At 40.5% G+C, this 12,382-nt stretch overlaps 2 protein-coding genes and 2 non-coding genes across 6 annotated transcripts; 2 read left to right on the plus strand and 2 right to left on the minus strand.

Moving 5' to 3' along the window:
- Window positions 1-288: 288 nt before the first annotated feature.
- LOC108009758 (F-box/LRR-repeat protein 20) lies at window positions 289-10,083 on the minus strand. Of its 3 annotated transcripts, XM_017074380.4 has the most exons (10): window positions 9,335-10,083; window positions 3,565-4,488; window positions 2,966-3,082; window positions 2,796-2,879; window positions 2,190-2,284; window positions 1,950-2,127; window positions 1,700-1,888; window positions 1,348-1,641; window positions 1,077-1,289; window positions 289-1,017 (listed from the first exon to the last, which is right to left on the minus strand). In XM_017074380.4, the coding sequence occupies exons 2-10, from the start codon at window positions 4,273-4,275 to the stop codon at window positions 910-912; spliced, it is 1,989 nt and encodes a 662-aa protein (XP_016929869.3). In that variant the 5' UTR covers window positions 4,276-4,488; window positions 9,335-10,083; the 3' UTR covers window positions 289-909. The 3 variants fall into 3 exon arrangements, with proteins under 3 accessions (XP_016929869.3, XP_016929870.1, XP_016929871.1); XM_017074381.4 differs by lacking the exon at window positions 3,565-4,488 and having other exon boundaries at window positions 9,335-10,072; XM_017074382.4 differs by lacking the exons at window positions 3,565-4,488; window positions 9,335-10,083 and adding an exon at window positions 6,638-6,779.
- A 1,427-nt stretch (window positions 10,084-11,510) lies between these two features.
- LOC108008817 (small integral membrane protein 12-A) lies at window positions 11,511-12,026 on the plus strand. Its single transcript, XM_017072723.4, has 2 exons — window positions 11,511-11,740; window positions 11,797-12,026. The coding sequence occupies exons 1-2, from the start codon at window positions 11,611-11,613 to the stop codon at window positions 11,931-11,933; spliced, it is 267 nt and encodes an 88-aa protein (XP_016928212.3). The 5' UTR covers window positions 11,511-11,610; the 3' UTR covers window positions 11,934-12,026.
- Window positions 12,027-12,028: 2 nt separating this feature from the next.
- Window positions 12,029-12,101, minus strand: TRNAR-UCU (transfer RNA arginine (anticodon UCU)). Its single transcript has one exon. It is a non-coding gene; the product is annotated as a tRNA-Arg (tRNA).
- A 208-nt stretch (window positions 12,102-12,309) lies between these two features.
- Window positions 12,310-12,382, plus strand: TRNAM-CAU (transfer RNA methionine (anticodon CAU)). Its single transcript has one exon. It is a non-coding gene; the product is annotated as a tRNA-Met (tRNA).

A 12,382-nucleotide genomic window follows, 5' to 3' on the forward strand; every position in this document is an offset into this window, starting at 1 on the left:
TGTGTGAGTCCAGAGGTGTGTATATAGATTTATTGAATTATTTATGTGGGTACTGTTTTGTGTTTCAGGGAAGATGATCCAGTATGTGAGTCGTTTGTTCGTTGTGTAATATACATGGCTATACATAGATAATGCTAATTGCTGAACAGTTGTAGCTGGCACTAGACTTGAGTGGATTATAAATCAAATGAATCGTACCTCGCATAGTGTGTTTGTTTTTGTTTTTGAACGCTTTGTGGTTCTATCGACATGTTTCGGAATTTGGTAAACTCCAGGTTTTTTTTGGGGGGGGGGCGACCAGTGAGAGATAAAATCCGAGCATGCTCCAGATGGATTTATAATTTAGTCATAATTTAGCAAACATTTAATACAGGTATGCGTGTATGAGAGTTAAAACTAAACGCACATAATTGCAGTTTCTAGGCTAGACACGGAACATTCAGCGGAACCACCTGAAGCTGCCGTACGAACATGCATAGAAATATGTATATACAGGTCTATATAAGCTAGCAATTCATCGGGCTGCAGTTAATAACAAACATAGAGCGTGGGGCGTGGGCTAATACAGATTACACAAATGAGGGTCTAGTTAACGTAGCATATTAAATAAAATAATCACAATTTGATGCTGGTTTCTGCGAGTTTTTGAAACTCGCTTAAAACTAAAACTAGGGTTAGGTTTCGGTTTCGTTCAGGCCGCTGCTGCTGCTTCTGCTGCTGCTCCTCCAGAACTGGTGGCTATGTGGTCATCGCTGCATCGAGCAGGCCCAGCAAGTACATGCAGATCATCGAGACGAGGGTCAGGCTGAACACCATGGCAAACATGGCGAACATGACGATGCACACGGGCCAGCATCAGTCCGTGGCTGTCTTTCGCATTATCTTCCTGGCGAAGCCGATGGCCGTATCTCAGAGAATCTCACAGCAGCGGCAATAGCGTGGTCGGTGGCCGCTGGTCACAGCAGGCGGCGTTCCGGGCGCAAAGTAGGCGTGCACCTTGATATTTGGTAGATGGTTCTGCAAGAACACATTATGTTATATCTCAGCAATCAATACAATCTTTTTACACTGCTCACCTTCAGCTTGCGTATGGCGTTGCGACTGATGAGCTGACAATCGAATAGCTCAATGCGCTGCAGGTTGTGGCAGGACACCAAATGCTCTAGCGTTCGATCCGTGATCAGGGGGCAGTTGTCTAGCTCTAGCACGGACAGGATTTCCGCAGCACAGCTGCCGGTAGTTAGGTGTCGTATGCCATCGTCCGTTATCAGCTCACAATGCGAAAGGGTCTATTAAAAAGGCAAGATATTAGATAACCCTCAGTTATAAAGGTAAACGCAAGACTACCAATTTCTCCAAGCTGGGACAGCCGGTGGCAAGATGGGCCAACGTGAGGTCCGTGATCTGACTGCACTCCTCCAAATCCATGCGCTCCAGATACTTGCAGTTTCGCCCCAGCGCCTGAAAGCCGATGTCCGTGAAGTTTCGGCATCCAGACACCTCTAGGGTGTTCAGCTGGTGATTGTGCTGCGAGAGGGACAGCAGCGTGAGATCGGTGAGATCCGCGCACTTGGACACGCACAGTTTCTGCAGCTTGTGGCAATTGGCGGCCAGTTGCCGGATCGATGAATCGCTTATGGTCTGCGATAAGCAAAAGGCAATTATAATGCAATAAGTTTTGAACAAAATGTAGACCTACCTCACAGCTGTGTAGATTTAGCACCATTAAATCGGGACAGTATTTGGCCAGGCACATTATGGCATTGTCGTTTATCTGTTTACAACCTTTACTGCTGAACTTGCGCAGCTTGACGCAGCCACGGGCCAGCGCCTCCACGCCGTTTTCGGAGATCAGGTGGCACCAGGACACGTTGATCTCCATGAGGTTCTGCGGGAACAACCCGGATAAAGTATGCTTATTTCGTATGGTGTTATTCAAGTAAACCTACTGGACAGCCATCGGATAGATACTTCAAGCTGTTGTCTGTTATGTTGGAGCACGAGTCCAAATTAATGGCTGTTAATTTGGAGCAAAACCTGCTGATGGACTGTGTGGATATATCGGTTATCTTCTTGCACTCCGAAAGATCCAAGTGTTCGATATTGTGGCAGTGATTCGCTAGAGTTCTGAAATTTATAAATAACTTTTTTATTTAGGTTCTTCAGCAGCTGTTGGGATAGATACTCACCTTACGGACTGATCTCCAACCGATTGGCAGCCACGCAGCGAAAGTGACTTGAGGAAACCGCGACATCGCTGAGATATATTCTCAATCACGGGACCCTGTGGATATAAAATGTAAATTTAATTGAATTTTTTGTGTAGAATATAAGGACTCTTATACCCCGCACTATAATAACATATTACATATTAATTAATCCAATTTCTAAAAAAACAGAAAATATAACTTAATTTAATGAATGACTATGCATTTGCCTAGTTACAGTAACCAAAAATAACCTATCCTACAAAAATTGTCATTACTTAATGGAAAATTGAACCAAATTAAATAAATGTACATGGATAACTTACTAGTTATAACTTACTCAAATTAACTTATCCTACAATAAAACAAATTATTCACATATGCTCTTTTAAATCTACAAATTTTCATTGAATTTTCAGGAAGGGCTTCCTAAATGAATGTCTTACATACAGTAAGTAACTAAGTAAGCGGATAAGTGATGAAAAATATAACCCTATGCAGAATTTTACTCCTATACAGTACAACATAGCATTAAAATTCTGGAAGCTGTGCGTGGCTTTCGTTGACCATTAGATGCCCCAGGCTCACCTCGATATCGCGTTGAAAGTCGAATAGATTGATTTTCTGCCAGCTGGAACCGTCGAGGGCCAACACGTTCCAATATTTGCATACCTGGTGGCATGAAAAATTCATTAGTAGGTGGAAAAAATAAAAACGGAACACCCAAATGGGCGTTTAACCTGGGCTAGTTCATTTACCTGGGCACAGCGGCATAGTGAGACAACATCCAGGTAGGAAAAGACGCGCAGCAGTACCTCCTTTGGCAGTTGTTTGATTAACTCATCGTCCAGTTCGGTGGCGCCTAGGAATGTTTGCTGAAACGGACACAACATGGCGTATGAGCGATGGAATTTCAAATTAGAATATTTCTATGGCTGTTGTGAAGAGTTCCTGATTGGAGATGTGGATGGCTAAACAAAATCAACTGACTGATTCCTCGACGAGTGGTCCCAAAAAATTATAACATTCATGAAAAGCAATAGATTGAATTGAATTCCGGAACAAAACAAATTAATTAATGGAGGAATCATAAGACGAGAGATAGAGAGAGAGCGAGAGGTGGAGGAGAAAAGAGCGAACTATAGAGGCAGAGCGATTTGAGTGGGGTTTTTGAGAGGGTTTCTTGAGCTATATGTACAAAATGCTGGATCAAGATGATATTATACGACCGCTGAAGTGGGTAAAATGTCTTCGAAGGTGGTAACGATAGGCAATTTGTTGATGGTACTTGTTCTGGTTTGTATTTTCTTTTTTTTATGGGTTTTTCTCGGTTTTCTTGTTTTATTTTTTTTCTTACGGTCTGATCCTCTGGCTGATCTTGAGTGCTGGTGACCCCTGTCCTTGGCTGATCAGTTGGGCAAACCTCTGGCGCTAACGACGAGCTCAATGAGCAACTATCGCTGCTGCTTTCCATACTTTTTGGCTTAATATGTACACTTGGTAGGGGGTTAGTCACAGGCGTGGCACTGCCAAAAGTGGCCGAACGCCAAATGGTGCTGCAAAAGCCGCTGATGATGTTGCTGCTGTGATTGTTGTTGTTGTTGCTGTGGCTGTTGCTGCTGTGGGGAGGGCTAATGTTGCTGCTATGGCTGGAGTTGCTGCTGCTGCTGCTATTGTTACTGCTATGCGGCCTGATGTTGCTGCTGTTCTGTCTAGAGTTGCTGGTGTTGTTGCCAATGTTGCTGCCGTTACCATTCAGTTGTAAGCTCGGATTGTGATTGTTGTTGTTGCTGCTGCTGCTGCTGCTGCGATCTGTGGCACCACTGACGGCGGTACTGTGCGTTTGACTGCTGCTGCCGCTGGCACCGCTGTTGCTGCTGAAACTGGCGCTGCCGCTGATGCTGCTGCTGCCGCTGGGCGGGCACAGCAGCTCGATGCTGCCGTTGGCGATACCTCCGTTGTTGCTGCTGCTGCTGCTGTTGTTGCTGCCACCATTGTTGCCGCCGCCGCTGCTGCTGCCGCCGGCGTCGACGACAACGACGCCTGTCTCGCCGGTACTGGCAAACATTCTCGGTTCTTATCTTCAAACGCTGCTGCCTCTGCCGATTCAATTAACTCTTCAGCACTCTCGCCTGTTTTTTTTTTCCAGTTGGCGCCGTGTGAACGCTCGATTAAATTATTCACAATTTGCGTCTTCAATACGTTGCTCCCGGCTTCTCTTATTTTTGGCTCAGCTTGTTTTCGATTTTTATTATTTTTAAATCACTTACTGCAGCAGGAACTGAAGTTGAAGTGTCAAAAAATCAAACAAAAACGTGGAAAATAGAACAACAGTGGAATTTATTAAGAGACTCAAAACCAAACAAAATAGAGTTTCAGACTTCAAGGTTGCGGGCGTGCTTTGATTGAAATACGCACCCAACTTTAAGCCTTTCGGGGACCCCTCTTCACACCCATCCATCGCCCCCCTTTTGGTGGCATTCAACCTAAATGAAAAGTCATCAAGCCAATTTAAAAAAAAGGCAATCGATCGAACGTGTGACGAATTTGAGCGAAGCGCGAACAAGAAATAAGTGTTTATAAATAATAATGACAATAACATAAGATTGAACTGATAACTGAAAGAAATACCTATAAATCTGTGGAGGTATATTGAATATTTTACGAGTTCTGTGACAATATTTAGATTTAAATGGGATAAATCTACTCTGAGCTACATAACAGCTAGAACTATTTCTTCAAAAACAACTCATAAAATTTAAACTTTAAAAATTGAGCAAACTTTTCATTTTATAAATATTTAAACCTTTAAAAAAATTGAGCTGTATCATTGAAAATTTGTTTAAGCTGAATAATTATTGCTGTTTTTTCATGAATATTAACCAGTCTAAAGTTTAGACCATAAGGTCTATTTTCGAAAGTAAAAAGTATCATTTCTTTTATAGCCTTTTGGAAAATTTTATCAAGACCAGAAAGCGATTATAAGCAATTTATTTTTTCCGCATTGAGGCCAAACAAAAATGTTATAATACTTGGAATTCCCCAGAGCAGGGTATACACATATTTATTTTAACAATACGAATTCCTCTTTTCTTGTCTGAGGTACTGTAAATGGCACAACAATTACAGAGGCACTATGAACACAATACATGTCAGTTATAAAATTGCTGTTTCCACAATTGTAAAAAGGCATTCATATGTATGAGATTCAAATAAAGCGATTGAAGGTCCAATAAATAATTGATTGCAACAGATCTTTAGCTAGAATAGGAGTTGAAATAAATATATAGGAATATTCATGTGTTCATATTCAACTAGACCATGAAAATATGACAAATTGCTATCAATTCATGTGAAAAACACTTAAAGTGAACTGAATTCAATCAGGGCGAAACAAATAACAAAGAAAAATATTTTTAATATTGTTTTTTTTGGCTTATAATCCATAATTTGTCATGTATGCTCAACGTTCTTGGGTATTTTTCCATTATTTAATATTTTATCTATTGCCTAGGCATATTATTAAACATGTTGTAAGCTACCTACTACTATTATTGCAACCGCCGTTTTATTTCACGCCCAAGGCGCTATATCTTTCGCACGTACTTATGCAAATTCAAGTGCAGCTGAGCCCCAAATAGTTCCAACTCAATTCGCTTTAAGTGATGGAAGCGACAAGTGCAAGGCATTTCGCTTGATTGCTGCGTTTTGCATAGTTTATTATTTATTTGATCATGCAACACATGGCGTATACGTAACTAAACTAAACAGCTGACAAAAAAAGAAATAAAAACAGGGCTGGAAAGTGGGCGGTGTGGTGCGTGTGGAAAAAAGTAAACAAATTACAAATTCCCAGTCGGGCATTTACTTTCCATGTGACCTCGAGCGCACAAAAAAAAAAAGAGGAATAAATGCATATAAAGTCTGCGAATGTGTTTGTATCGAATGCCATATAGCAGCCCACATGACAACAAATCTGGGCTGCATTTTATATAAGCCATGGCCGGGTCAGCTGGCCCACAGAAAGTTGAGAGTTGATAGCACTGACAGACAAGCGAGCTTCCGTTCTATATACCCCAAGGTATATAAAATACAAGCTATATACATACATGTAAGCAAGGTCAGCGAATGGGGAAACTGGGTCAGCATCCAAATTGGTATTTTTTTATGTGCCGATAAATATAGAATTCATAAGGGGCAAAGAACACAAAAGCATTTCCACCTCACGGGCTCTTTAAGAATATTTAATAAAAACTCCTAAAGCCCATAAACAATATACACACAAAGCAAAAAAGAAAAAAAACAGCTGATGACACACAAGAAACGAAAATCAGGCGGAAAAGTCCAAAACATTTGGAAAAGCAATTTGCACAACACAAAACACACTTTCAGTTAGTTAGACAGCGAATTTAAGTTTCACTTTGCCCTACCATTTGTTTATATTTTCAGCTGGACTGACGTGAAATGGATTTTCATTCGATTTTTCCTCAGCTGCGAGGAAAAACCATGTAAATGCAGAAACGCAAGACACGAAAATCGAGGGGAGAGCTGCAGTTTTCGCGAGACAACATCGATGACAACAGAGCGCAGAATGAGAACTGAGTGGAGAATCGAGAAGGCAACGCTGCCGAAGCTCCAAAACAGCTGTCCCATCAGCACTCTCTCTCTCTCTTCATTTCTCTCGGGAAAATGCAACGAGGAGGCGGGGCAATGCACCCACACAAAAGGTCGACAACAAAAACCCAGCTAAACTGTCTCAATGAGAGAGTGTCTTCAAGCGAAAGAGAGAGTGCAAGTGGAGGAACTGACCCAGCAAAACTGAAGAACTTTAGATGCCCTTGCAAAAATAGTTGAACCCTTAGATCGGGTCAATCGAAAAAATATAAAAATACCAAAACACCTACAGTTTTGATTGAGAAACTAAGTATTGTCCCTCAGAGCTTGAATTTCATTATATTTTCATCATATTTCATATGATATTTTTATAACCATATATTTTTAAACATTTATTCTCCCGCGTTTAAAAAAACTTTTATTATACTATTATTTTTGCTGGTTCAACAAAAACATTTTAACTTTTTTTTGTATTCAAATCTATTTAAAAAATATTTAAAGTGTTTCGGAATTAACAAACAAGAACGTTGTAAGAAAAAAAAACATTTTGTTAAATTGAATGGAATCCTTTTAGAGATATAAGCAAATACACCTAACTATAGGGTATTCATATTCCCAATAGTTTGAATTAAATGGATTTTCTTTCGGTGAACAATAGCGTACACCCCTAATTATAGGGTAACATATCCCCAATAGCTGTCGTAAATACCAAGAGAGTACCTCGCGTTTTCTCGGAATTCCTCCCCCACCTTACTATGTAAATCTGCAAGGGTTGCAATGCTGCCAGACTTTTGGGATAAAGCCCGTCAGCTGTTTATCGGGCAATCTGTTTACTTTCGTTTGTTATTGGTTTTCGGGTTGGGTTCTAGATAAGTAAAGTACTCTTAATACCAAATACCAAGAATGGACAGTCCGTAAGCCCCAAAACAAATAAGCAATTCGGTGCGATTAAAGCATGGGGGAACGCAATTAAAATGAGTCTTCGTTCCAATACCTCTTCCTCCCATTCTAGCAATTAAAAGAAGTCCACGTAAAGAAATCAAACCAAATAACCTGATACCATAGCTTTACTCAATGGTAATATAATGATCTCTAAAAATAGTATGAAAAAAAGTATTCCATTTAAAACTTTATACTTAAGGGTCTCAGAATTGAACTTTAAGCTACTTATTTCTTGTATGAAATTTCAAAACCTTTCTGTCAGTGTCTAACAAATTGGTAAATTCCGCTCATGAGCTTCTTTTCTGTTTGCTTATTTACTTTGCATTGTGTCCACATTGCACTTGGCGAAGAATTTCCAATTTGTCAGAAGTCCTCACTTCGCAACCGGTCATTATCCGAGTTTGGTGGGTTGTTGATGGGGTGTTTGTGGGGACTTTGGGGGGGCTGTGGCTTGGGGGTGGGTTTGTCAGCGAGTTTATTGCACTTTTGTCGCAAGACAAACATATAATTTTTTTTGAGGGAGGGCGAGACATTAGCCACTTACACTTTTACAAGCTGGGCAAACTCCCTGTCGCTCCGACAAAGGCGATGACTCCTGTGCTTCCTCTTCGTATTCCTTATTCCTGACTTCAAACGAAGGACAAAGAACTCGCTTTGCCATAAAAATAAACGAGATGCAGTCTATTTTCGGGGTGGGGTGTGCGGGGGCCGGAGAAATTGAAGTGGCTGACTAACTGTCTGGACGGGCAAACAAACAAAAGAGCAACAGTACGTCTTGTAAAAAAAGAAAGGGGAAGGGAGCCCCAGGCTAACGAACGAAATCAAAATAATTTCTTGCCCTTTTCATGCTTAAAATTTAGATAGAGATAAGGCCGGGTTTTTCCAATTTCTTGGTTCCAGCTGGGCTATCATACAGATAGATAGTATACAAGTATTTTAAACAAAAATCAACAAGCTTAACAAATATGGTCTGGGGAGAACCCAAAAAAAAAACATATCTCATTAATATAAAAAGCTAAAGGTTAACTTCCTTATTATAGAATATTATTATATTTTTATTTATCAGTTTAAATGAGCAAGAGTTTCCTTTGGGAAAACATATGAAGATGGAATATTTAGAGGGTCTTATTTATCAATAAATGCGCTGCTTATTTTCTGATTGCCTATCTACCACTTGAAAACCTCTTGAGAACTCAAAGCTCTCCGGGAAAAGAAAAACAATAAAATAATAAGGAAACTGCAGTTTAAAGGAAGGTCAATAAGCTAAGCACCACAGAAAAATGAATAGACATTAAAACTCTTTGTAAAGTATACGGTTTTGGGAACAAATAATAAAGAAAGTAAAAGATACAAGATCAAAACCAACTTCAACCCATAGAATAACTGCGGAATTATTAATTTCCCTTTGAGGATAAAGGTTTTTTAAGCCGAATTCAGGGTGTTACCCAACAATACTCAAACAATATTTAAAACACTCTCGAAATTTCCCTAAGAATACGCTCCAAAAAAACTATCTTGAAGAACCTCTTCGAGATCTTAGGATCACATCGTAAACCTGCTGGACAACTTACATCGTATCGATGATGATTGCGTCCCGAATTGGTCATTTTACGCGTGGATATATCCAGAGATCCAGATCCAAATCCAGAAATGCAGTTTGCTCCCCCGCACTTTTTCGCCTTCCTTTCCCTTTCGCTCGCTCCTTGCTCCTCCCTTCCCACGCTCTTTGATATTCTTTGTTGTCCCGCTCTCTTTGTGCAAGCGAACGTGCGTGTGTGTGTGTGCGAGCAGGAAATTATGCGTCGTCTACTTCTGCTTTTGTTGTTCTTCTTCCTCTTGCTCTTCGCCGTCCACCGTTTGTTTTTGTTGTTTTTGCTGCTGCTGGTAGTTCTTTGTTCTGTAATTGTTGATTGCACTTGGTCGCCGTTGTTTTTGTTTTCGTTTTTTGCTGCTGTTTGTTGTTGTTATTGCGAAGAGAGTTATGGTATCGGTATCGGTGATTTTTTTATTTTATTTGCCTACATCACAAGAGATCTGCGTTAACTGCATTTGGTGCAGCTACCCCGATATTCCGATATTGGCATTATAAAAACAAAATGAAACGGCAAATCAACGACTCGCTTCGTAATGCGTAAATACGTTTTTCCCGTTCTTGCATCTTTTTCGCCGTTGCCTTTGTGCAGGTATTCGCTCGCCCGTTCGCCGCGTTTTTCTAGTTTTGCCAGATTTTGTTCCGTTTTTATGTAATTTGCATTGCAATATTGCACTGGACCGATGGTGGGCCCGGATTTCGTTTTACAAAACAAACGCAAACACGTAAGACACGTAAGACGTAAGTGTCGTCAAAACGTAAGTGTAAAGCGAGATAGCTTCAGCGTAAGTGTCAGTAAAAAAGCGAGATGCAAAATGGGAGAATGGACCGATGCACAAAAACACAAAAAACACTGTGTGACCGTTTGGTGGAGAGCGAGAAAATCACATAGTCGTTCAATCAGCCGTTAGTATTACCGCATTTTAGGTTCAGGATGGGGAACTAAAAAATAGTAATTTATTTAAATACGAATTCAACAAACTAAAGCCTAGTACTCAGATTGGCTAAGAATTTCACTGGTCGAAAAATCGTATTCTTTGTAAGGTGACCGATGTTTTCAAAGTTCACCCCCAATGCATGTGGCATGGTCTCTTACTGTCAAGCAGCTGGGCGTGTTGCCAAACGGAAAAGAAATCAATTGGAGCAATTTAAAAAAGAAGAGCCTGCTGCTGCACAAAGAAATTAAAATAAAAATAAAAAAATGTTCAACGAATATTTATGTAAATTAAAAGTGTAAGGCTTCCTTTTTGTCCCACGGATGCTTCGCGATCTTTCCCGCGCCATCTGTAGTTCAGCTTCAAGCCCCAATAGGTTGGCCAATAATGGCTGGTGATGGCTCCACCAGCTGTCCCTTCGCGGGCGACCTTATTTTCTCCTCCCTATAGAAGCCGGCGCGTCCTCCATCTCCGCTTTAGCTGTCAAGTAGCTGGTGTGGAGGTAGAGTCCTCAATGGAGAGCTTGAGATCGAGCAATGTCCCATGTTCCTTCCCACTGGGATTCTCTAGTGGATCTTCTCCAGCGCTTCAACTATTCTGCGGATTCGCCCCGTTGTGGTATTGCTTCCTGTCGGTCTAATCCCACAATAATGGGCAACAGCTTTGATTAGGTGACCTTTTTCATCTGCACTGACCTCCCTTACCCGTTTTTGGTGTTTTTCTTCCATTTCTAATTTTTAAATTCCCCTCCGCTTCTGCACGAACACCGCCAAAGAATTAAATTTCTTATTCTTTTTCTTTCTCTTTCAGAATAGAAATGCGATAATTTTAAAATTAAAATTTTAACGTTTTCTGTAAATACCGTTACTGATTGAAACTTTAAAGCTCTCAAAAATATTCCCCACTGAATTAGTTCCTGTTATATTTTCAAAATGGTATTTAAAATTAATAACTTAAGGAATGTATGTCAATACACTTTAAAAATATAAACTCTATCCATAAACCAGATCTATGAACCAGAACCACAAAAACCGCATAACGTTGTCCACCTTAAAAAAAAACTACGAAAGTAGGCCTGTTTTTAGGCTTTAAAACCCTAATAACTTAATTCGTTACTTTTTCCAAACATTCTTATTAAGATTACCGTTACAGTGCCGTATTCCTATTGGAAATACTGAATGAACTAGTTCCCCAACTATTTCCAACGATCTGGCAGCCCGATCAGCTGTTGGTCTTGTTTTGTAATTCAGCACGCCGCTTATTTCGCGTTTTTCTTTAATAAGTGGCTTTAAATTTAACAACAACTACTAATAAAACCAGGATGTGGCCCATTGTAATGGCTCTGCTAAGGCGTAACGCCGTCTACATAACTTTGCCAATAGCCGGCATCGTTGGATTTATTGGCTATAATCTCGAGAGTATGCTCTCCGACAAATACACCCCATACAGCCGTGAGTTATTCTTATTATGAAAGAAATATTCAAGTTAAAGTGTAAAAACTCCACAGCATCCATACAAGAGTTACGCGCCAAACGTTTGACAGAGGAAAGTCTGAATACAAATGCCGCCAATGTGGAGAAGTTACGACTCAGTAGTCCTGTACTCGAACGCAACCTTTCTCCCTCGCTGCAGCCGAAGGCCTAGACCTACTACCATGACGTGTTATCAAAATTAGAAAGTTGTTATCAATAAAAAAAAAAAAAAGATACGCCAAAAAAATTTACTTGAACGCAATGTTACATCCCTTGCGGGGATCGAACCCGCGACCTTTGGATTAGAAGTCCAACGCGCTATCCTCTGCGCCAAAGGGACAGGTGGTGGACGGCTTTCCAATGACTCATACGAGCCAAGGGGAGTTTCTGCTGTTGCAAAATGGATAAAAAAGCTTTTACTCATCTTTAATAATTCAATAAGTACATCGAATAATACATTCGTAATAAATTTAAGAGTTTAGAACAGCTTTGTTCTCGATCTAGAACGTTTGGGGGTTCAAGTGCTCGTTAGCCGAACGTCCGTCATAGCCTCGGTGGCGCAGTTGGCAGCGCGTAAGTCTCATAATCTTAAGGTCGTGAGTTCGAGCCTCACCCGGGGCA

The sequence above is a fragment of the Drosophila suzukii genome, chromosome 2R (genome assembly GCF_043229965.1).
Source record: "Drosophila suzukii chromosome 2R, CBGP_Dsuzu_IsoJpt1.0, whole genome shotgun sequence".
Taxonomy (NCBI): domain Eukaryota; kingdom Metazoa; phylum Arthropoda; class Insecta; order Diptera; family Drosophilidae; genus Drosophila; species Drosophila suzukii.